The 25,608-nt window shown below is 53.4% G+C and overlaps 1 protein-coding gene across 1 annotated transcript; it reads left to right on the forward strand.

The window, feature by feature from the left end:
* Positions 1-1,969: 1,969 nt before the first annotated feature.
* Kash5 (KASH domain containing 5) lies at positions 1,970-25,371 on the forward strand. Its single transcript, XM_032896042.1, has 20 exons — positions 1,970-2,051; positions 5,917-6,057; positions 10,113-10,217; positions 10,553-10,739; positions 11,094-11,158; positions 12,562-12,628; positions 12,840-13,001; positions 13,370-13,487; positions 13,713-13,763; positions 17,937-18,014; positions 19,243-19,299; positions 19,524-19,583; positions 20,002-20,066; positions 20,221-20,308; positions 20,563-20,679; positions 22,284-22,342; positions 23,691-23,739; positions 24,859-24,923; positions 25,003-25,119; positions 25,230-25,371. The coding sequence occupies exons 1-20, from the start codon at positions 2,030-2,032 to the stop codon at positions 25,369-25,371; spliced, it is 1,815 nt and encodes a 604-aa protein (XP_032751933.1). The 5' UTR covers positions 1,970-2,029.
* Positions 25,372-25,608: the final 237 nt, after the last annotated feature.

Genomic DNA, 25,608 nt, shown 5'->3' on the forward strand with positions numbered 1-25,608 from the left:
CCTGGGTTTGGTCCCCAGCTCCGAAAAAAAAAAAAAAGACCTCTCTATGCTCCCAGCCACAACCACCACCAAGACTGCCTCTGCCAACCTAAGGATAATCATCCCCATGAGACTAGCTGGAGCTCCCCTTCCCTGTCCCCAACTGCCCCTGCCCAGGGGCTAGATGCAGTCCCCGCCCCCTCCCCTCTCCTCTTCCATGACTCCCAGATGTGCCAGGATTTCCAAGCATCTGAAAAACCCACAGCCCCACAGCCCCAGCCTTGTCACAGGCCTGGGACCCCAGAATGAGCTCTCACATCTCAGAACTCACTTTCCCACCCCAGAGCAGCTTCCCTTCAGCCCAGCACCAGCCCCAAGCGGCCTGGCCTGTGGTGGAGCAGACACAGGCCTACAATGTGGATTCTGGAAATCCATCCCAGGTGTTCTTGAAACCATCCATTGCTCTCAGTGATCTAGAGGGACAAAGCCAACAGGATCCAGAATGCACCACAACTGTCCTGAAAGCGTTTGGAAGTTCTTTCATCTAGACCAGGTGTCCTAGTTTGATTTCTACTGCCATGGTGAGCACTACGATCAAAACAACTTGGGGAGTATCGGGTTTATTTCATCTTGCGATAGATCACAGTCCATCATCAAGAAAAGCCAAGGTAGGTGTTCGAAGCAGGAACTGAAGCCCAGTTTCCTTTTTCCCATACAACCCAGAAGCACCTTCCCAAGGGTGGTCTTGCCCACAGTGGGATGGGCCCTCCTCCCACATCACTCATCAACCAAGAAAATATCCCCACAGATTTGCATACAGGGCAATATGACAGCATTTTTTTCAGTAAAGGTTTTCAGGTGACTCTGGCTTTGGTCAAACTAAGCAGCCCACGGATGGGGTCTCATGGTCAGTAAGGTGAAAAAGACCTTGCCCTTTTTGCCTCTACCTCCTGAGTATTGGTACACCACCATGCCCAGTTCATGAGGTCATAGGGGTTGAATGAGGGCACCTTGGTGAAACCCCGTACCCTGAGCTACATGTCCAGCTCCTTATTACATGTATGTGTTTTTAAACAGCAAGGGGAAGGAAATCGAACAAATGATAGGGTATGCATGTGGAATTCAGGAGCCCTCCTTCCATCCTATGGGTCCTGGGGATTCCGGGATGGGTAGCAAATGTTTTTACTCACTTTGTAATGCTGTCCAGTCTAGGACTGTATAGACCAGGCTAGCTAGTCTCATGTTCCTCCATCTTCCTGGCCCTGCCTCCTGAGTGCTCACCAAACACCACTAAACAAACAAACAAACAAACAAAAATGCTAAGCAGCTGGCCATGCTCTTAGTACCCATTCTGCAGACAGCATACGGGGATGAAGCCTGGGACCAGCACTCAGACTTTAGTTGTTGGACCTTTACAAGGGAAAGCAGACCCACAGACAAGGTGGAAAGTGCAACAAAAGGATCAGTTTTCTGGAGTGACAAGTGGATGAGAGATTGGAGTCTTCTGTTCTGTTCCAAATATCCTTGGGAGACAGAGCTCCCTCTCTACTGACGTTAAAAAGCAAAAACCAAAAAAAGACCCTGTCCCTCCTTCCTCGTAAATGAAAACGTTTGAATAGCCCAGCGTGATGGGCTAAGGCAGGGTGATTGCTTCAAGTCCGAGGCCAGCCTGGGCTACATAACTAGGCAATAAATAGGAAAGTAAAATAAATTATTTGGGAAACAGTTTGGGTATGTATTAATGCCACAGGGCGGGGGCGGGGAACAATGGAGCGGAAGTGAGGGTGCGCCCCATTGTGACGGTGGCGGGCGAGCCAGACTCAAAATAAGATTGAAAGTACCCGGTTCAAAGACTGACAAGGGGTGAACAGGGTGTCCTTCGGTTGAATTCTCCCCTGCTCGGCCCTATTTTGCGAAGCAGAAGGGAAGGATTTAGTACCACAGAAGAAAACTCTCGATAATCTCGCACCATCACCGCTATTTCCCACCCCCACTAGTGCGCATGCGCTCATTTCTCTGATCTAAGCGGTCGTCCCGGGAAGTTCTACGCATGCGCGAGCTCGGGGTTCAAGGTAAGGGGAACCGCAGGCTCCCATCAACCCGGAGTGCGCTTGCGTGAATTCAAGAGCCTGAGAGGGCGGGACTTGAAGGAGGCTGGCTCATTTGCATTTCTGGCGGGAAAGGCGCGTGTGAACACGCTTCTTCTGTGCCAGTCGCAACCGCCGTTCGTCGAGGGTGGCCCTCAACTGAGTCCCGAGAGTCCCGACTCCAGGTACGCCCTGCCTGTGGCGACTTCGATGGCAGGTTACCCAGTAACATCTCCTGCCAGCTCCTTTAAAAACGACCCAAGTTCTGACCAAATCTCCGAAGTTCATGAAGTAACCCTCTGGGAAGTTTTGTTTTGAGGCAGGGTTTCTCTGTGTAGCCCTATAGACCAGGCTGGCCTTAAACTCAGAGATCCGCCTGCCCCTACCTCCCGAGTACAGGAATTAAAGGTTCCCTCTGGAAAATCCTAGTGGCAACTTCGGAAATCCTGTCAGAATCTTGAAACTTCCTGTTGCTTTCTGTTGCTTGTTTTCAACGACCTTAGGATCCTCATGCCTCAGTTTTAGGATCACAGCTCTCCCAGATATCCCCAACTACAATCTTCCAGAGCTTTTGAAACCTAATACTTAAGCTGTTTTGTTTTTGTGAGCAGAGCAGGTGTTTTGTTTTGAGATAGGGTTTCTTTTGTGTAGCTTGATTGTCCTAGAACTAGCTCTGTAGACCAGGCTAGCCTGCCTGCTTCTTCCTCCCAAGTGCTGGGATTAAAGATGTCCACCACCACCGCCTGCCTTTTGTTTGGGTATTGGGGTTTTTATTTTTATTTTTTTATGAGTATTTTACCAGCATGCGTGTATGTGTGCCAGGTGTGTGCCTGTGCAGACCAGAAGAGGGTACAGTATCCCTTTGAACTAAAATTACAAATGATTAGGAGCTGCCATGTGTGTAGTGAGGATCTAACCCATATCTATCTGGAAGAGTAAACTGTTAGTCCTCTTAACCACTAAGCCACCTCTCCAGGGACTCTTCTAGAGCTTCATTAAATTGCCCAGACTCTACTCAGAAACTTGGATCCTGCAGCCTCACCCTACCACGCCAGCAGCTAGGATCTTAGCTCATCAGAGTTTCCCTTAAAGACCTGCACAAGAACTATCTGATATTCTAGAAATTTGTCCTGAGTTCCCGTACAAGTTCCACTGGGGACCCTGAAATCCAGTGACACCCCAGAAATGCAGCCCTTGAATTCTAGTCCAGGGATCACTCTCGACTTCGTCCAGGTCTAAAACCCCTCAAGGGGGTTGGGGATTTAGCTCAGTGGTAGAGCGAAGGCCCTGGGTTCAGTCCCCAGCTCAGAAAAAAAAAAAAAAAAAAAAAAAAAACCCTCAAGACACTCACCAGCAACCTGATCTCCCTTGTTCCTTAAGAATTTTCCCCTTGTCCCTTTCCTCTCGCCTTGTTCCTGAGTCTCTGAAAACCTCTCCCTTCCCTTTGGCCTCTGGGATGGGCAGCAGGAGGATCACCACTAGCTGAAGACTGGCCTAGTTTACACAGCCCACAAAGCTACAGCTACATAATATATATTTAATAAGTCCCTGTCTCCAAAAGTCAAATAATGTCTCCAGAACACATGCGGCTGCTGGAATCCAAGCAGAGTGTTGGTTGCATTCCCTGAGGAAAGGGTGATAACCTTTTTCTCTCCCCTCAGTGACACAGATACAGACTGGATTAGACCAGATTAAAAATAGATAAGGGCAGGTTCATTAGGAAGCATCCACCTCCACCGTCTCACACGTGGAGGTCAGTGAAGTCCCACATCCCAGCTAAGCTTAGCAAGGGGGTTTTATAAAGCTTAGGTGAGGAGTGATAGCCTGCCAGCTAGGAGCTGGGATTCTGTCCTTACATGGTCAAAGGCTGAGCCCCTGGGCGGGCACTTATGGGTGGGTGGCTGGAAAATGGAGAGGAGAGGTGAGAACATGTTAGCCCGGAGTTTCCTCCTTGTGGGCAGAAGAGCAAAGGAGGTTTCTTGGCTTGAGCAGGGGAGGAGCAGGGGGTTCCAGCCGAATCAAAGGGGTGACAAACAGAAGGAAACCCAAACCCTCTCTACCCTTGGCCCCCGGTGCCCTCTGAGTGTTAGGGTCTCTGTTGCCAAGCAGCTAGAGGAATTACTGATAGTGCTTCCTTTTCTCTTGAAGGTGACTTATTTTGACTGGCCAGGCTGTAATAGAGGCAGGGCAGCACTGTCAGGGTGCAGAGGAGGGAGTCCCTGTGACCATAGAGGCCTGTGAAAGTCAAGTCCTAGATCTAGGAGGGGCTGGAGGGATGGCTCAGTGGTTAAGAGCACTGACTGTTCTTCCAGGGGTCCTGAGTTCAAATCCCAGCAACCACATGGTGGCTCCCAACCATCTGTAATGGGATCTGATGCCCTGTTTTGGTGTGTCTGAAGACAGCAACAGTGTACTCTCATATAATCTTTAAAAAGGCGGGGAGCAGCAAGCCTGTGAATGATGCTGAATTCTTATGGCCACGGAGGGTAAGGGACATGGAGATGGCTGGTGGAGGGGAAAACAACAAAAAGAGGCAGTGAACCTAGAGAGAAGGATGAGTGGTTAAGAGAACTTGCTGTTTGTCTGCTTGATGCCTTTAATCCCAGCACTCTGAAGCTGGTGGATCTCTGAGTTCAAGGCCTGGCTGGTATTCGTGGCCCAGGCCAGTCAGAGATATACAGAGAGACCCTGTTTGGAAAAGAAAAGAAAAAGAAGCTATTGAAACGCTTACTACTCTTGCAAATGGCCCAGTTTTGATTCTTAGATGGCACATGGCAGCTTACAACCTTCTCTAACTCCAGTTCCAGGGGAGTTTATGCCCTCTTCTGGCCACCAAAGACACCAGACATAAACAAACACAAAACACATTTTTAAAAAGACAGGAAGCAGGCCTAGTGACAGTGCTACACATTCTTGCCAAGGCAGAGATCACAAAGTCAAGCCCAGCCTGGGCATCTTAGGGTGGCTTTGTTTCTGAGTACAAAGAGGGCTAGGGTGTAGCTTAACGGTAGAATACAAGTGTGGAATTCATCATTAGTAGGTGCTGGGCCGGGGTTTGGTAGTAGAGCGCTTGCCTGGAATCTATCAGTGGAAGATTGAAGGTGGCTCAGTGATAAAAGTGACTGGAAGTACAGGAGAGCCCTCAAAGGCTGGAAGTCCAAACAGGATCCCACGGTCTGCCTCCAGGCACTATGGAAGCCTGTTCATTCGTAATCAGCTCCAGGTAGAGTGAAATGTTTCTAGAGAACAGGAGGCAGGAAGGCAAGAAGAGTCGTAAGCAGAGACCATAGTAGGAGCAGCAAACCACTTTACAAAATAGCACGCAGGTTAGAATTGCTAGAAGACACAGCGTGATTTAGGGAGAGAAAACTGCTGGCCCAGCCACACATTGCCTCTGCTGCTACACCCAAGCAGGCTCTGACCCAAGGAAGCAACGGCCACACAGGTCAAATCTGCAGCCTATCAGAATGGACTGGAATCTAGCAGGATGCTGGGTCATGGGCCACAGAGAACAAGGTGGGCCTGAGGCGGGACTGTGAAGAAGCCCAGAAGAGTACAAGGTCTCTAGGACAGGAATGGTGACTTGCTAAGTTAGGGGAAAGAGAGGTGGCCAGGAGCCCTAGGGGCAGCGGTTGACCCCACCCTCTTGCCTCCCTCTTTGATCTTGTTGCCTGCTCTTCAGTCCGCAGGTTGCCATCCCACACCTCAAAGCCATAAAAACTGGTTGGAGTTGGGAAGGGATGGCAAACAGGTTCTGAGAACCCTGAGGGCCTGGGGCAGAGATGGAGCAGTTTAGTCAGACAAGAGTGTGGCCAGTCTGAGGAAGCCATCACTCTGCTTGTCCTTCTAGGAGCTATCTGGGCATCCTGTCCCTTTCCCAACCCTCTTCGCAGTGGAGAGAAGCTGAGAGCTTCGACAGCAGCAGTAGAGGAACATCAGGAGTGGCCCATGGACCTGCCAGAGGGCCAGGCTAGTGGTCCTACTGCACAAAGTAGGTGTTGGCCAGGAGGAGGACGAGGGAGCTGTGGGTTAGGCTGGGTGGCCAGGCAGGTGGGCAGAAGCAAAGGATGTTGGGATAAGTGTCAACTGTGTGCCTGCCTGCCACATGTCTGCCACATCTCTCTGGAGGGCTGTTGGGGAAGGCTCCCCACACTGTAACACCCACACTTCACACCTCTTACTTTGGGTAAAACAGATGCCCTGTCGCCTCTCTCCCTCCTGCTGCACTTCCCTTCCCAACACTGAGGTCTGTCACCTGCTTAGTCTAAGACTTTCCCTGGAGCATGGCTCCACAGACGCTGCTCCACTCTGTGTGTGTGTGTGTGTGTGTGTGTGTGTGTGTGTGTGTACGTGTACACGTGCACGCGCAGTGCAGGAGATGGAATCCAGGGTTTTATGTATGCTGGGCAACCAATCACTACTGAATTGGGTTCCCATCTGCTAGTTTTGTGTTTTGAGACGGGATCTGGCTTTGAACTCTCACTGATCCTAGCTCAGCCTTTCCAGTGCTGAGATTACATGTATGTTCCACCATGCTCAGATCACATATGTAACTTTGAATTTTTTAAAAGAGAAAAACTGGCTGGGCAGTGGTGGTTCATACCTTTAATCCCAGCACTCAGGAAGCAGAGGTAGGCAGATCTCGGGGTTTGAAGCTAGCCTCATCTATAGAGCGAATTCTAGGACAGCCAGGGCTACACAGAGAAACTAGAGAGAGGAGAGGGGATGGGGGTGGTTGGGGCTGAGAATATCTGGCAAAGGGTCACACCTATAGGAACTGAAGGGTCTGAGACAATAGGAAAGTTCGAGACCATACCAGGCAGGTGATGTAAATGGTATATCATTTTACTGATTCTGTACATACGTAAACTGTTTTCTGTGTTAAGACTCATGAAAACATGCTAAGTTATTGCTGTGTTTATAGACATCTTTGAGAACTAGTTGTGCTTTACACTAGCAGAGCTCTCTGTTCCGGCTTGGCCTGCTTAAGTGCAGGAGAAGCCCATACTGTCAGCCTCTGCACACTGCCACTGCTACCCCAGAGCAATGCCTGCTTTGCTGTGGGCAGAAGCAGACAAGTGGGCGTGAGAGCCAGCACACATCAGCATTCAGAGGAGGGTGCTGGCTCACTGACTCTTATGGCCCAGCCTCTAGCTCTATGTCCCTCATTCCTGTTTTCTTCCCTGCCTATGTCTCTGCCCTATCTCAACAACTCCATTCCCCAAGCATCTCTCTCCTTCCTTTACTGTCTTGGTTTCTCTGTCTCCATCTCCTGAGAATTTGCTTAACACAGAGGGCCAGTCTGATTGGGTAGGAAGCTCCAGCCTCTATCTATATAGAGTTAATGCAGGAGCACCCTGTCTTCCAGGCTCCTGGGTGTCCACAGGTGGGCCTGCAGCTTTACTCAAGGCTAAGATCTGCACCCCAACCGCAGGGGTAACCTCTGCAAATAGGGTTTTACAGGCAGAGACACCAGCATGCCCATAAGGCTGGCTGGCTTGGGAGATGACTGGCATCTAAACCTCGCCTGCACCAGCAGAGGGCGAGCAGCCACCAGGAAGTATTACCATGGCCAGGTCAGCTTCTGAGACTGCAGACTGAAAAGGAAGAGCACACCACAGGGAAAAACCAAGGCTGAAAGACAGGGATGGCAAAGAAGAGAGAAGGCACTTGGAACACAGTAACAAGATTAAGATAGAGGCGGGGGAGAAGGACTGAAGGACACAGGAAAGAGGCTGGACATGTGAGAGAAGTTGGGGAACATGGGAACAACAGTCCAGAAAGAAAAGTAGAGAGTGTGGTGGTCATGCTCGCTTCTAATCCCAGCACTGAGAGGCAGAGGTAGGTGGATCTCTAAATTCAAGGCCAGCCTGGGCTACAGGGTGAGTTACAGAATAGCTGGGGCTACACAGCCCTGTCTTGAAAACTACAAAGAAGAAGGGAGGAAGGAGGAAGAAGAAGGAGGAGGAGGGAAGGGAGAGAGGGGGAAGGAGGGAGGGAGGGAGGGGGAGAGAGGGGGGGGAGGAATAGTGTCTTCCTTCAGGACCTTGGGAAGGGACTATGAACTAGTGGCCTTACTGGGCCTCAGCATAGACCTGCTCTGTAACATGGGAGGATGGAGAGCAGTAGACCAACTGAAGTCTACCTCCCCTAACTAACCTGCCCTAATCCCCTCCCATGGGAGCCAGAAAGGGTCCAAGTCAAACTGGGGTACAGCATCCTGGAAATGTCAGGGTGAGAAAGGGGACTCTGTGCTAGAAGGTGACTGGCCCCTTCTGCTGCCTGAGACTCCTCATTTGTAGGAAGAGCAGCAACTGTGGTTCGATGCCTGTAGTTTACATGCTGCGCAGAGGCCCACCCACACCCATCCCTCTCTCCCCCAGAGGGAGGGAGCTTTCCTAGAGGATACTGCTGAGGCTCAGAGCTGAGTCCTGATCTTGCTGGAAGCGGGTGGGGGACAGGACACATGTCTCACTCTAGTCCCAGTGCAGGCTCTAACCCTGCAGCCATGTGCAGTGACACCTAAGCAGACCAGGCTATGAGAGGCATGGAAGCCACTCCAGCTTGGAGAGGCTCTGTTTCCTGAGTGCCTGCTGTACACATGCGATGTAAATATGGCTGCAGGCAACAGACCCTGGAAGACAGCAACATAGGCAGACACACAGTCGATCTGAGCCAGGTGATAGCTGCCCCACCGACACACAGGCCACACACACACACACACACACACACACACACACACACACACACACACACACACATACACTTTCACCCACACACACATATACACACACACACACACACACACACACATACACACACACACACACACACACACACACACACACACACACACACACACACACCACACACACACACACACACACCACACACACACACACACACACACACACACACACACACACACACACACACACACACACACACACACACACACACACACACACACACACACACACACACACACACACACACACACACACACACACACACACACACACACACACACACACACACACACCACACACACACACACACACACCACACACACACCACACACACACACACACACACACACACACACACCACACACACACCCACACACACACACACACACACACACACACACACACACACACACACCACACACACACCACACACACACACACACACACACACACACACACACACCACACACACACCACATTTGCATATACAGATATTGCACATACAGAAACACACATGCATACACATATTGCACATACACACTACACACACACACACCCCACACTCACACCCTCCACACACACTCATGCACTCACATCTTTACACATGCAGGTGGAACACCCCTCTCCGTCCTCTTGGGGGGATTTTACTGGCACAGAGTCAGACCTCCCAAACAAGAGGTTTGCCACAGACATGCTGCGGAGCTGCTGACTCAGGGGAGTCTGGCAGGAGGCTCAGCTCCTAACCGGTCCCCTGCCACCCCTTGCTTATGCAGCCCCATCCCTCCTCTTTATCTTGGTGTTGGCCCTGAGCTCCTCCAGCTCTGATGACGCCATGCTGAGGATGTGGAGAGGAGAGACTTGGTCCCTGGGGCAACTGGAAGAAGGGCTGCAGCGGTGGGATCGATGTAGGCTGCCCACGCCTTATTGGATTGTTCCTGGCTCCCCGGCCACCTTCATCCTGGCTTCTCCCTGCTTTCCTCAAGCCTGTTCCCCCTGCCCATAACCTGGAAGGCTGGGGAAGGGAGGGGTGAGGGTCATCACAGAGTTCATTAATGGCTGTTCATTAGAGGCCATTGGCTGAAAAGCCTTAGGCAGACAGCAGGGGGCACTCCCTGGCCAGAGCGATGGGACCCGCTTGAAAGCAGTGACAAAAACCATCATGTTGCCACCTTACTGGAAGCCTCCTGCTGTCCTTTACCAGTCCCCACCACAGAGCTCTCAATAATTTCCCCAAACCCGGCAGAGCCTAGCTCTGGTGTCTGGGAGCAAGCTCTGGTGTCTCCTCTTTTCTCTACAGTGTACCTCTGGGAGCAGCCTGAGGAAGCAAATTCAGGACCACTGCTCAGCCTAGAGGAACAAATCCTTAACTCCACATTTGAAGCCTGTGACCCTCACAAGACAGGTGGGGGCTGGGAATCCACAGGGAGGGCTGGGCTCGGGCCCTCCTCAGGGGTCCTAGAGGAACAGGATATATCATGGGTAAGGGGATGGGCGGGAGGGCTAGCATGGTATACTGCGAGCCTCTGGCCTGGTACAGCACTGGTGCTTCCCTGGCTGCTCCTCTTTGGTCTACTCTGAGATGGACTGGAAAACTAGACTGAGGGGCAGCCTTGCTCCGGGTGTCTGTGCATGCTGTAGGACAGGCTGTCATCAACCCTCTGGTGACAGGCACTCTTCTTAAGCCCTGGCCTGTCCCACTGGCCCTTGTCCAGTCCTCTCCACCATGCTCTGTCTCAGGCACTGTGACTGTGGCCCACCTCCTGGCCTACCTGGAGGCTGTGACAGGACAGGGACCTCAGGATGTGCGCCTCCAAACACTGGCCCGAAGCTTGGACCCTTATGGGGAGGGTGCTGGAGCCACTGTGGAATTGGACACCTTTCTGGTGGTCATGCGGGACTGGATTGCTGCCTGTCAGCTGCAGGGGTGAGTGGGTCCCTGCAGCACCAGCCTCCCACCTAGGAAGTCTTCAAGTCTGCTCTGCAGTCCACATAGTTAGGCCCAGGAAGCCCGTGTGGTTGGTGGGACTAAGGAGAGACACGTGAAAAGATGAGGACCAGATGCCTGGGGTGATGGTGCAAGGGTTCGGATAGAAGTAGCAGGGCTGACCATAGCAAGGGCTACCCTTCATAGCCCAGGCCTGGCCATCTGGCCTCACCCCTACCCATAGAGCCTCTCTTACCCTACAGCCCTCCCTTCCTCCACCACCCCACACCCCTGCAGGCACAGCTCATGGCTGTGGTGGCTGCAGGGGACCTGAGCCTCTTGCCTTTGATACAGGGGATTAGAGCTGGCAGAGGAGACCGCCTTCGGGGGAGCCCTGGCTTCTCCACACCTGCCATCTGGTGAGACTATTTATAGAAGGCGCTGGGTGGCAGGGGTCAGCGGGGGTCAGCAGGGACTTCTCATCTACTCACTCTACACAGCAAGGGCTAAAGAGACCTGGGGCTTTGCTCAACCTGCAGCTGTGGTGCCTTTGGGACAGTCCCCTTATCCTGGACTTTGGGGTCAGGTTTCCATCCCTTCCTCCCAGCTCCAGCCCTAGTGTAGGGCCTGAGGAGACTGCAGCCTCTGTGCTATCTAGCTGAGGGCCCTGGGGCACCTACGCTATTAAAAGCTTCACTTGGCACAGGGCAGTGCACTTGGCCTGCAAGGCTGCCCCTCCTGCCCCACCACACACACACCTCCTACACCTGCTTCCCTTCCCATGAGAGCAGACATCTACCCCAGATGTATCCAAGCCCTATACTGGGGTGCGGGGTGCCCAGGAACTCAAACCTCAGAAGTGTATGACTAAAAAGTGACTTTACAGAACCCAGACTGGCTCTCTTGGCATTCTCTTTTTTGATGGTTTGGGGGTTTTTTGTTAGTTTGTATTTGTTTTGGTTTTTGTGTTTTTGAGACAGGATATCTCTATAGAGCCCTGGCTGTCCTAAAATTCACTATGTAAACTAGGCTAGCCTTGAACTCACAGAGATCACCCTGCCTCATCCTCACTACTGCTGGGATTAAAGGTGTACACCACCCCACCAGCTCTTGGCATTCTCTTGAATCTTGAGGCTTCTTCAGTCTTGGGGCCAGGAAAGGCTGTGAGCAGCAGGGGGATAAGTCACCTAGAGGAAGAGACAGAAGGCTGAGGCAGAGGCAGAGGCAGGAGAGTGCCCAGGGAGAGAGAGAAAGGAGAGTGAGGATGGATGTGGTAGAGCAGAGAGCCAAACTGTCTGACCTCCAACAGCCAACAGGCAGTGAGGAGGCCTGAGGAGGAGGGCAGGGGATGGGGAGGAGTGGGTGGGAGGTAGAGGCATCGCTCATGACGGCCTCAGAAGCCCTGGCGGAGCTCCAGGCAGCTGTGAGCAAGCAGCCCGTGTGATAAGAGTAATTCAGGGGAGCTGGGGATTTAGCTCAGTGGTAGAGCGCTTACCTAGGAAGCGCAAGGCCCTGGTTGGGTCCCCAGCTCAAAAAAAAAAGAAAAAAAAAAAAAAAAAAAAGAGTAATTCAGGGGTTGGGGATTTGGCTCAAAGGGGTTGGGGATTTGGCTCAGTGGTAGAGCACTTGCCTAGCAAGTGCAAGGCCCTGGGTTCGGTTCCCAGCTCTGGAAAAAAAAAAAAAGAATAGAAAAAGAGTAATTCAGCTCAGGGAACCCCAGAGCTACACTTGAAGAAACTGGGAGGCCAGAGTCCGGGACAGTCGGACACCCCAACATTTAGTTACCAGAAACTCCAACCTCCTTTTATCTGTCTCTTTCCAGCATGCCCAGAAGCCGAGGAGCCGGCCAACTTAGAGAGCTTTGGAGGAGAAGACCCCAGGCCTGAGGGGTGCCTGTCCTCCCCACCCCAATCCCACTCCATTTTCTCCAGCCTCTCTGGGGTGCGGGAGTGGGGAGACTGATATCTTGGCCTAGGAGAGCCTTGGACTTGGCTTCTGATGTGTCCTCAGAGGAGCATTTTCCGGCTGCTGCTCCACCTAGGAGGCTGTGGGAGTGGGAGCAGCAGGTTGGTGACTGGCCCTTGCTGTCCCTGTCCTCAGGCCAGCCACAGCCGAGCTGCTGAGCAGCCTGGAGGACCTAGAGCTAAGCAACCGGCGCCTTGCTGGTGAGAACGCCAAGCTGCAGCGCAGTGTGGAGACGGCTGAGGAGGGCTCCGCGCGCCTAGGGGAGGAGATCACAGCCCTGCGCAAGCAGCTGCGAAGGTCAGTACCTGCGCCTTCCTTGCTGACTCCTCGCTGGGCTGCAGGGAGCCGGGGCCCTAGGTACAGGTAGGCACTCCACCACCCAGCCCTGTCCTCCATCTCCCGCTGTCTGGGGCTTGTCTCCTTCCTAGCCTTTAGCTTCAGTCTGACTGCCTCATTCCAGTCTTGCTCTTTCTCCATCTCCATTCTTTTCCCTGCTGTATGGCCCCATGCTCCCTTCCTCAGGTGGACACTATGTCCACCCCACACTGCACACCAGTCCCTGTGCCCCTTGGCCTGCCTCATGTCTGGTCCCGGGCTCCCCTCAGTCTGGGATATTTTGCTCTGCTTCTCTGCCTGCCTTCTCTCATGTCTGTGCCCCTTCTCAGTACCCAGCAGGCCCTGCAGGTGGCCAAAGCTTTGGATGAGGAGCTAGAAGACCTGAAGACTTTGGCCAAGAGCCTGGAGGAGCAGAATCGCAGTCTGATGGCTCAGGCCCGGCACACAGTGAGTGCTGCAGAAAAGGGACAGGTGAAGGGACAAAGGTTACCTGAGTTCCAGGTCCTGCTCACCCCACACTCCCCCAGGATGGCAGGAGTCATGCCTCCACCCCATCCCCACCCCCACAGCCCAGCTCTTCAGTAATTATAGGCCCTGACTGCATTCCTGGGTCAGAGAGGGCACTGGCACTGGGACCTGAACTGATCCTGTTCTCTCTCTGGGGTGGGCCAGGAGAAGGAGCAGCAGCACCTGGTGGCTGAGGTGGAGACGCTACAGGAGGAGGTGAGCGGAGGCCCACCCACCTTCAGGGGTTCCCATCCCTGTCCTGCAGACCACATGCTGGGATAGTCCCTGGTGGGGTTCATGGGGGAGGCCCTGGCCAGTTCTTCCTATGTCTGATTTGGTGCCCTCACCATCAGGGGAGCAAGCCAGTGGGCAATGTGAGGTTTAAACTAGAAAAATGCTTAGAAAGCTCCTAACTCGAGGTAGGATATATAGGGTGTGCACAGCAAAATCCAACAAGCTGGTATAGTGTTCCACGCCTGTCGCCCCAGTATGTGGGAGTTTGAAACAGGAGGATTTTGAATTCAAGGCTAGTCTCAGCTATGTAACTAGACTGTCTGGAAAAGTGTCGGGGCCTTGGTTTATGCCAGTGTGGTGTTGTCGGGTTTCAACTCTGGCAATGCAAATGAAACTGCAGACTTAGAAACCATTGTTTAAGCATAGGCATTGAAGTCACTCAATGAGCATGACAGGCCACTTTCAGGGATGTGAGTGTCCTTTCATTTCTGGGCTTTTGTTTCTGGTTTTCGTTCTGGTGGTGCTGGAGATGGAGTGCTGGGCCTTGGCCATCAGCCACCAGGCCTGGGGGTTCTGCAGGAGCCAGCAGGAGCCTGAATGGTCTGCTTGTGCAAAGGGTGAGGTGAAGGTGTTTACCTGAGGGCCAGCCCTACAGCTCAGACCTACTTAAGTCCCAGTTCACTCTGAATTGTTGTCCACATTGAGATTCATCAACTATTAAACGATGTCACCTCCGTCCCTAGTCCCCCAAGGTGGCAGATCCCTGGGGACTCACATCCCTGGCAGCAGTGCCCCTCACTTCTGGATGAGCTGGGAGGGCAGCACACTCAGAATCCCTGGTGTCCCATCTTCCAAGTCCATCCCCTGGCCAGCCAGGGCTCGGGGCCTTCAGTTCTTCAGCTCACACAGTTCTCTGCCTCCTGAACCCCAGCTACTATCCCGAATCTCTGTCCTTGTCCACCCTGGACATTTTCCTGAAATCCTAAGTTCTTCTTCTTCACTGTTCTGTGGCTTCTTGTTAATTGTTTTCCTCCTTCCAGGACAAGAGAAACTCCTTGAAAGCTGCATTCAGTCATGGTACAATTTCTTCCAGAATATTTTTTAAAAGAATTTATTTTATGTCTGAGTGTTTTGCTTGTGCAAATGTCTGTGTACCATGTGAGTGCCTAGTGCCTGCAGAGAGCAGAAGAGGGTGTGGGATCCACTGGAACAGATGCTGTGAGCCACCATGTGGTTGCTGGGAATTGAACCTGGGTTCTCTGAAAGAGCAGTCAGTGCTCTTAATCCCCGAGCCTGAGCTCTCTCCAGCCCCTGGCTTCTTGTCTTAAGTGTGGGTGTGCTAAGAATGGAACCCAGAGTCTTGCTTGTGTTAGGCAAGCAACACTGAGCCGCATCTGCAGCCCCAGTATAACAGGGGCTCCCTATGTAGTACAGGATGGCTTTGTACTATGTAGTACGACAGGCAAACTCCTTCCCAGTCCCTGCCAGCCTTTTTCCCTGCTTATGGCCTCATAGTCACAGATGGTTTACACACACACACACACACACACACACACACACACACACACCCACACACTCACACACACACATACACACACACACACATACACACACACACACACACACACACTCTTCTGCCCCTCTTTGTGTTATTTCAGCAGCCACCTATCATATCATTGACGGGGAGGATCCCTTAGCCACAGCTGCAAGGGAGGCTGGGAGGATATCTCACTCTTAGCCTGAAGCTAAAGCAGCCAAATAGGAGGGGCTAGGACAGCTGTTTCTATAGCAGACAGGTTTTCTTGTCACTGCCCCCAGGGCATGTCATGCAGACAGCAGGAATCAGTTGTGTGAACCTGCTACTTGCACCCCTGCCTCCTACCCCAGGGCCTGTGCCCTGCAGAGAGACTTCTAGGCATGCTAGTTCAGGCTTAGCTAGAGCTGTTCTCAGCCCATTGCTGACCGCCGCAGCTGCCCACTGAGATCTAGAGATTGAGATCTCAGGTTACACCGCATGGCCTGCTGGAGTAACAGGATACTCTGTCTCCAAAAGTCTGACTGCTGGCTGAATCCCAAGGACCTGCAGCCGGTGCTTCTGCAGGACGCTGCATGGTGCTGAGATGGCTTTTGGGTCCCACCAGGTGGACAGGTGTTGACACAGCACTCCCAGCTCTCCTTCCTCTGCCCTTCACCCAGCAGCCCAAGCTGCTGCGGTGAGTAAGACACTGATGACCTGGTACAGGGACAAGGCTGGAGCTAGCTGGCCTCTGTCTCCTGTCTCCTGAGCTCTGGGGGAGGATGTGGCTTGCCAGACTTCATGTGCCTGGAACCTTGGACTTTGAATTATCATGTTTGTTTGTTTGTTCATTTGTTTAAGACAGGGCTTCTCTGTGTAGCCCTGACTGTCCTGGAACTTGCTCTATAGACCAGGCTGGCCTCAAAGTTAGAAATCCACCTGCCTCTGCCTTCTGAGTCCTGGGATTAAAGGCGTGCTCCACCACCACCCAGCTATGTTTTTGGGTTTTTTGTTTATTTGTTTTGGTTTTTTTAAAGATTTATTTATTTATTATATATAAGTACACTATATCTGTCTTCAGACACACCAGAAGAGGGCATCAGATCTCATTACAGATGGTTGTGAGCCATCATGTGGTTGCTGGGATTTGAACTCAGGACCTCTGGAGGAGCAGTCAGTGTTCTTAACCATTGGCCATCTCTCCAGCCCCCTGATTTTGTTTTTTAAGATGAGGTCTTGTTATGTAGCCCAGACTGACCTGGTACTCAGTTATCTTCCTACCTCAGCTTCCCTTTGCCGAGATGACAGCTGTGTCCCCTCACACCCAGCTTTGGGCCCTTTTCTTCTTAGGTGGCACTGGACAGCTGTTGTGGATGCCTTTTCCTGACCTCACTGCCTCCCCTTGGGAGGCTCAGCCCAGGCACCACCTCCTTAAACCACCTCCTTACCAAGCCCTGTGGCTGTGCCACCGCCCAGCTTGAGCCTCCTCAGTGAGCCTTTTAGCATTATCTGTCTCACTTGTTCCACTCTATGCATCTTGTACCAACAGTGCCACCACTTCTCACGTGCCTTTTGTCACCCAGAGTTTCATCTGGCCCCGAGAGGCTGAGTGTTAGAGGTGGGACTGGGCATCCCACAGATGGGTGGCCTTGGCAGGCCTCGTAGCCTCTCTATTCAGTTTCTTCTGTAGACCTCAAGGGGAGGAGGATATTAATGGCTGTACAGTCACATACTTACAGAGCCAGTGTAATATGGGCAGTGCCAGCCCTGATCTACCCTCCCGCTTGCAGTGGGGGAAAGGGCAAACATTGTGAAGTCACAGGGTCCACATCTGGGAGCATATGTCTACCAAGGCCAACACCCTAGGTGGAAAACAAGAAAACTGGTTGATTTTGTAGCCAATTCTGGAATTATGGTTTACTAAAGGAAATAAGTTGTCATAAGCAGGTAAACACTGGAATTGCTCCAGGCAAAATGGGAGATTTGCTTTAAAATGACTAAGTTAAACCAGAAAGCAAAAGGTATAGAGAAAAGAAGGAACCAAAGTATAGTTCTTACAGGGCATGAGGATTATTAGTTTTGTATGTTAGGAAGCATGAGTTTCTTTAGTATCTATAAATGTTAATCTCTAACATCTGGTACATGCCAGGTGTTGCTGACTGTAATGTCTGTAGTCATTTACATTCACTGGCCTGTGCTAGTGTGAGCAAGAGCTGTGTGACCTGGAACAAATTACTCAGCCTCTCTGTGCCTGAGTTGCCTTTATTTTTAAAAATGGGAAAAGAAGGGGTTGGGGATTTAGCTCAGCGGTGAGAGCTTGCCTAAGGCAAGGCCCTGGGTTAGGTCCCCAGCTCTGAAAAAAAAAAAAAAAAAAAAAAAAAAAAGAAAAAGGAAAAAAAAAATGGGAAAAGAAATGGAGTCACACATGCAAAGTGCTTAGAAATTATTATTCACTCATTTAAATCATAAAATCAGTTATCACCTTATCAGTGAGGAAACCACCTATGGAGAAATTCCAGCCAAGGTCCCAGAAGGGTGGTGGAAGAATTGAAGGGCTAACTGGAGAGTGCTCATGGCAGTGAATGGCAGCTGTCAGCCTTACCCTGCTGATTTGTGAGCACAGCTGTTCCTCCCTCCAGAATGGGAAGCTACTAGCAGAGCGAGATGGAGTGAAGAGACGGAGTGAGGAGTTGGCCACAGAGAAAGATGCTTTGAAGGTGCAGCATTTGTCTGGGGCCTGAGGACTACTCACCTCCCTGCACCCAAGCTGCTGAAAACAGGCTCTTGGCATCAGAATCCATGTGCCGGGCTGCCCAGGCAGTTCAGCTGGTGTCCCCTTCAGAACAGCTGACACCCACGGTGTCACTGGAGGCTGAGGGAAGACCTGGACAGGGACAGTGGTGGGAGGAGGGTGTGCAGTGGGAGGTTGAGGGGAGACGAGGGAGGCTGAGGGGAGATGAGGGAGGCTGAGGGGAGATGAGGGAGGCTGAGGGGGAGATGAGGGAGGTTGAGGGGAGATGAGAGAGGCTGAGGGGAGATGAGGGAGGCTGAGGGGAGATGAGGGAGGCTGAGGGGAGATGAGGGAGGCTGAGGGGGAGATGAGGGAGGGTGAGGGGAGAGGCTGAGGGAGGCTGCTGGGGGAAGGAGGGAGGCTGAGGGGAGATGAGGGAGGCTGAGGGGAGACGAGGGAGGCTGCTGGGGGAAGGAGGGAGGCTGAGGGGGAGACAAGGGAGGCTGGTGGGGGGAGGAGGGAGGCTGAGGGGAGATGAGGGAGGCTGAGGGGAGACGAGGGAGGCTGGTGGGGGGAGGAGGGAGGCTGAGGGGAGATGAGGGAGGCTGAGGGGAGGGAGGCTGAGGGGAGATGAGGGAGGCTGAGGGGAGATGGGGAGGCTGAGGGGAGATGGGGAGGCTGCTGGGGGAGGAGGGAGGCTGAGGGGAGATGGGGAGGCTGAGGGGAGATGGGGAGGCTGAGGGGAGATGAGGGAGGCTGCTGGGGGAAGGAGGAGGGAGGGGAGGAGGGAGGCTGAGGGGGGATGAGGGAGGCTGCTGGGGGAGGAGGGAGGCTGAGGGGGAGATGAGGGAGGCTGGGGGAGGGAGATGAGGAGGCTGAGGGGAGATGAGGGAGGCTGGGGGGAGGAGGGAGGCTGGGGGGGATGAGGGGGGAGGCTGCTGGGGGGAAGGAGGGAGGCTGAGGGGAGATGAGGGAGGCTGAGGGGGGACGGGGGGAGGCTGCTGGGGGAAGGAGGGAGGCTGAGGGGGAGACAAGGGAGGCTGGTGGGGGGGAGGAGGGAGGCTGGGGGAGATGAGGGGAGGCTGAGGGGGGAGGGCTGGTGGGGGAGGCTGGTGGGGGAGGAGGGAGGCTGAGGGGAGATGAGGGAGGCTGAGGGGAGACGAGGGAGGCTGGTGGGAGGCTGTGAAGAGATGGATAGGTTCTTCCCTTGGCAGCGGCAGCTCTGTGAGTGCGAACGACTCATTTGCCAGCGTGAAGCAGCCCTCTCAGAGGTGAGGGACAGGGAGGGGACAGACCTGCCCTTAGCAGCCTTCATAGCTCCTGCTGTTTGTGGCAAGAGCCCACCCTGGTCTGGGCCCTGGCCAAGCAACCCAGACCAGCCCGAGGGATTCTCCCTGGTCACAGTGTGTGGCCAACTCGCCAGCTCCCCCTTCAGCAGCCTCAGGTCTTGGGGAACTGAGCCCTGGCTCAGGTAGCTTTGTGTTCCCTACCCCAGCGTACCCGCCATGCAGAGAGTCTGGCCCAGACCTTGGAGGAGTACCGAACTACCACTCAGGTAGTACTGGTGCCCATGGCTCCTCTTCTGCCTGTCTTTATGGGTTCCTTGCAGCTATGCCTTCCTCCCTGCTAAACCACTGTATCTCTCTGCCTTCCTTCCTCACGCTGCATCCCTGTCCTCTGCTAGTTCTGTTTTGTATGGAAATGTTTCCCACAGCACCCACCTTTCTGGGAGCTCCCATCTCCCTCTGGGCCGAGTCCATCTGTCTGGTTGGCTCCTTCGTGTGTTTTCCGTGAACCTGCCCACCTTAGGAGAGTCCCTTCTGCCTTCCTGATGTTCTTGCTGTGTCTTGTGCTCCGGGCTCCTTTAGCCTTGGACTTTTTTGCCACGGCTACTTCACCCCGGTCATTGGCAGTATGTGTCTGGAGAGAGGAGTATGTGGGTTCCACAAGGGCCCATGCTCTGCTTCTTGCAGGAGCTAAGGCAAGAAATCTCAAACCTGGAGGAGCAACTGAGTCAGAGCCAGGAAGGCCCAGAGGAGTGAGTGGATGCTCAGGCGGGAATGGGGCTGAGTGAGCAATGGCTCACGGTGGAGGGGAGGCTCAAGCGGATGGTCGGGCATGACAGGGGCAGGAGAGGGCTGGGCCACAGGGTGAAGACAGAAGATAAGCCTCCCTCCCCTGTGTGCGGCTAGGCTGCTGGAAGGGGCTGAGGCAGGAAGAGTAGGCTGGATCATGGCGCTGCCCCCATCACTGGACTTGGAGATCCAAGCTCTCCGGCAGGTAAGCCCTGCTTCCACGGAAGCTCTCCACGTGTCCCCAGCAGACCTTCACTCTGGCCAGGAGAACTTGGAGGCCATGCTCCTGACCATCATCGCTCACCAGTCTGGTCCCCCACCCATCCCCTCGTACCTGTTGTATACCTTCCACCGAGCCATCCTCTTGTCCCAGCCCACACCTGTGCCCCACATCTCCATCCCGCCCGGGCTCCCACTCTTCTCCGGCCTCCCAGGATCACATGCAGCTTCTGCTTCCAGGGGCAGGACGCAGCCAGTACTGGCCTCTCCAGTCCTCTGTGTGGACTGTGGCAGTGGGAAGAGGCTGAGGCGCAGGAGGAGGCCGAGCCTCCCTCTGAGGACCCTGCTAGGCGACAGGTACAAGAGAGGCTGAGCCACAGGAGTCCAGGGGCCCCACCACCCTCTGCCCCTCTCCTGTGTCGTCTACTCAATTGAGCTTACAGAGAGCCTGATGCAGGCTGGGCGTCCAGCCCCAGCCAACAGAACACACGCCTGCCCTCCAGGGACAGGCAAACTCAAGCTGCCCGTAGAAACACCTGTCAGGATGTGCTCATCTATGATTGTCGGTACTGTGAAAGACAGGAGGGCCTTTTTAGGAACTGCATGGTGATGGTGGCCACGCCCTAATCCTAGCACTGGGGAGGCAGAGGCAGGCAGATCTCTGAGATCAGCCTGGTCTACAGAGTGAGTTCCAGGACAGCCATGGATACAGAGAAACCCTGTCTTAAAAAAATAATAATAATAAAAATGAAAGAAAGCAAAAAGAGTGGGGTTGGGGATTTAGCTCAGCGGTAGAGCATTTGCCTAGCAAGCGCAAGGCCCTGGGTTCAGTCCCCAGCTCCGAAAAAAAGGGAAAAAAAAAAAAAAGAAATCAAAAAGAAAGACAGGCTTAGCACTAAAATGAATCTAAGCTGCACAGTGGCTCTGTTTCAGAAAACAATGGGGGTCTTTCTACCCAAGGTCTACACTATGCTAGGCAAGTACCCCACCACTGAGCAGAAGCCCTGTGTACTCCTGAGCTGTCCCTGTACATAGGTGAGTCACCCAAGGCAAGTGAACCCCAAGTGGGCCAGCCAGTTTAGGTAGCAGCTGGCCTGGGATGGCAAGGGATGTCTGCTCCAGGTGGGGGACAGTAGACGGAAAGTGACCTTGTCTTAGGACCCGAGACCCTTGGGAACATACCACACAGTGGTCTCAGGATGCTCAGGTGACTTGGATGAGGAGGTGACTCGGCAAAGGGTTTGTCTCTGACTTCGAGTAAGGGTGGGCAGGGTAGGGACAGGGCAGAAGGGCAGTGCCAAGAAGGGAGGTGAGGGAAGATGTTAAGTTTATAGGTGAGGTGGCATCTTGTAGGACATCCAGGGCTTCCAGAAGTAGCCAGGTGCACAAACCTGGAGGTCACCAGTCACTAGGGATGGACAGTGGTGACTCACACTGCAACTCTAGAACTGGGAATGCTGAAGCAGGAGGCCTGCCATGAGTTTGAGGCCACCCTAAGCTACAGAGTTAAATCCTATCTCAAAAAGATAGGCAAGCCCCACAGCTGTACCCCGACTCCCAGGAAGTAGAAACAGGAGGGCAGGAACTCAAGGTCATCCTCATCCTCTGTAACCTAGCGAGTTCATGCCAGCCTGGGCTACAAAACTCTCAGAGCAAAATAACAATGAGCAAGGACATCCAGAGACCCACCCCGAGAGGGAAGAGGGAAGAAGATACTGAGCCCCCTCTTGACTCAGGCTGGTAGATGGGGACATCCTGGGAACACTGATCTCTACTTCTGAGGAGTTCGTACCTATGGCGTATCTGGCTTTTTGTGGGTGCTGAGAGGGAGCCCACAGAAAGTTTAGAAGCTTGTACCCCTGGGGGCCATCTACACCAATCTAGACCTCAGGTAGGGGGTACCTTGCTGGAACTGGGTCAGAAGCCTAGAGTCCAGGAGACCAAATCTTGATGTTCTGCAGACAGACCTCCAGAGAGAGCCAGTGCATGCTCTAGAAGGAAGCAGAACTCCATGCTTGAGGTAAGGAGCAGGTTAACAGTCCTTCCTCTGTCACAGTGATGTAGTTCTGGCTGTCAGAAGATAAGGATGGTGGCACCCCGCAGGAGTCACATCCCCCTCCTCCATCCAGTCTGTGACTGCCTCAGAACCCTGGGCCTGCCCTCAGTACATCCTGACCCTGGCAATTCCAACAAGGGATGGACACATGGACCCTAGGGAGATCAGGGGCTCTGGGAGGTACCCCAAGGATCAGACTGGATTCACAGGAGCAAGAGGTGCTGGGAAAATGCTGATGGGGGCCTTGAGGCTTCCCAGCCCTGGAAGACCCTAAAGGCTTAAGACCCAGTCTTGGGCACCCATAAAGGGAGTGGTGTGAGCCTCATGGGTCCTGGGAGTCCAGCTCTGTGACTGATGATGGTGTATCATGAGGCCTTACTCAGGCTTTGAGTAAGAATGGAAAGTGCTGGATGTCTAGTCCCAGCGCCTTCAGCTTCCTGTGGTGCCCCCCTCCTCCAGACTCCTGCCGCCACAGCTAATGAGGCCCCTACACAACCTCTAATTGGACTTGTCTGGGCAGAGCTGAGATTGGGCTGGCTCAGGGCTCTGATCAATGTGACCTCCTCCTACGTCATCAGGATGGAGGGAAGATGGGACTTACGCCCCCTGCGTAGGACTGCTACTAACACATTTTCAGGGCGGCAAACACTGGAGCCCAAAATGGGACTGGGCTGGGGCCTGACTGCAAAAGGCTGGGGACTCAACATACCCTCCAACCCACGTGAGCATCTCAGGGGATCTCACAGCAGTGTATAGTGGGACTGGGCTGGGAGCAGCGGGGAGCCTAAGGCTGCTGGCTTGATGGCAGCTTCAAGGTTAGATCCCTGATCCTTCGTGAGGCATAGGCTGGTGTCAGGGGCACCTGGGGAGCCATCCAGCCTCTGAAGTTTAATACTAGCTTCAAAGCTGTCCCTGAAGCATAGGCTTGGAGGTGTGGGGGTGTCACTGACACACCAGAGAAATGATTTGGACATGGGAGAGCCCAAATAGTAAGGTTCTGGGGCTGGGAGAGGGGAGCTGGATACCCAGTCTCTAACAAGACTTGAAAGACCAAGGCTGAGAAATGACAGAGTACCAGCACCCTCAAATGGGTGCCCAGGGTTCACACACCCTAGGGTATCTGGTTTGGGAGCAAGCAGGAGCCTTGGTTCTACCTAGAGTTCAGCTGGAAGGAGACAACTAGGAATGCCTTGTTCAAGGGCTTCTGAGCCTTTTAGGGGTCACAAACTCCAAATTTTGCTTTTTAAAAAAATTTCTGATAATGGGAAAAGAACTGGGGAGGCAGGATGTCCAGTGACTTTGTTTGCTATAGGTTGTCCAGAAGACAGGAAGAGGAGGAAGAAGAGGAGAGCTGGGTCCTGGTAGGCAATCCTAGAACTTTTCCTATCACCAGAAACCGAGGAACTAATCCCAGATCTTGCCCCAAGCTTGAACTCCTCGGGAACTGACAGAAAAATCATTTGGTCAGGAGATAACAAGGCCCTCAGTGCAGCTAATGAGAAGCAGGGGTTGGGAGGGGGAAACTGGAGGCAATTGGCAGCCAGAATATTCCTTGGAGACCCCAGCTACATATAGACAGGCTGCAGTTTCCACACGCTGGGGTCTCACAGATGTCACCCCAATTGCATCACAGACTCCCACATACTCACCCAACAAGAAACTTGTGGTCTTGGGGTTGGGATTTGGCTCAGTGGTAGAGCGCTTGCGTAGCACGCGCAAGGCCCTGGGTTCAGTCCCTAGTACCGAAAAAAAAAAAAGAAAAAAAAAAAAAAAAAAAAGAAACTTGTGGTCTCAACGATCTGGCCAAACTGCTTGGGCCTAGACTCCTCCACCCTTCTCTGTGGCAGGACAGGTAGAGCTCTCAGCCCAGCTCTTGTCAAGGGACAATAATGGGATTTGATGAGAGGAGTCCAGGGTCTGCTGAGGAATGTAGAGTCCTCACCTGTCCTGTCACACTGAGGCCCTTCATTGAGGAAGCCCAGCTCTTCTCTCTGTTCTCAGTTCAGGGCCAGGCAGAGTGGATGCAAATCCTAGCCATTGGGAGTGGCATGCTAGTTGGTTTGTCACTGCTGGTCATTGTATTTGGAGCAGATGTGGGCATTGGAAGACCCTGACTGGCAAACAGGTAGCCCTTCCAGAGACAGGAGGAGGGGCAACAGGCTGGCAGAGCCCTCAGGAATTGGCTGGCACTGGGAAGCCACTCAGCCACAGCATGTGTGCCCAGCACAGGGACACATGCTTGTAAACCACTGCCCTGGGGGCTAGACACTTTTACAAGATCAGGTGGGAGGAAGGAGAGGGCTCTCACCCTCTTAACTGCTGCGTAGGCACTGTGCTTGCCCTGTCCACTCTCCCAGTGAAGGGAAGGCTGCTGTCGTCCCTCACCAGGGACACATGCCTCCTGTGTAGTCTACGTCCACAGCGCTGACCAAGGACTGCAAATTCAGTGAGTGGGTGTGTTCTGTCCTTTCTCTACCCAGGCTGACCCCTCCAGCCCTCTGGGAACCCCTCACCGGAAACTTGCCCCAAGAAGCTCTCCTAAGAGGTAGAGAGAGAGTTGGGAACTGGAAGGGACTTAAAACAGACCAAGCCTAGTAGTAACATCTTTCCCTTCTGCCCTCCAGCTGCCATGTTGTGCCAGACATGCAACAAGCCCTCATGCCGGTGGTGAGAGAGCTGGTGCCAGTTGGACGATCACAGACCCAGCACTGTCTGCGTCCCCGGCACACCCCAGGGATCAGGTGTGCCCTTCAAATGTCCCCAGATGTGGATGGGTGGGGGTGCCACGAGTTTGTGAGACCAATCTTCCTGGGATTGGTCTCTCCAATCAGCCTCTCCTGCCTCCCTCCAGAATCAGCCAGCACCCACTGGTCCCCACACCCATTCTGGGCCTGCTGCTGCTGCTGCTGGTCTCCATTCTGCTGCTCAGCCAGTCCCCACCGCCCACCTGGCCGCACCTGCAGCTTTACTACCTACAGCCGCCACCAGTGTGAGGCCCTTCCCAGTAGACAGCCACCCATTTCCACCACTGTACTGCCTGCTGTCACTGCTGTCAGCACCGGGCCCACATCCCGAAGTTGTGTTATGTGACCATGGCCTCTCCTGGCTTCTCCTGTTTCTTAACAATAGCAAATCTCGCAGTCATGACTTGAGCACAGGATGATTTCCTCACCAAAGTTCGAGGGAGCAGGGCAACTGGGCCTCTGCTGAGTTAAGAGGGGCCCCAAGGT

This window comes from Rattus rattus, chromosome 2 (assembly GCF_011064425.1).
Source record: "Rattus rattus isolate New Zealand chromosome 2, Rrattus_CSIRO_v1, whole genome shotgun sequence".
NCBI lineage: Eukaryota > Metazoa > Chordata > Mammalia > Rodentia > Muridae > Rattus > Rattus rattus.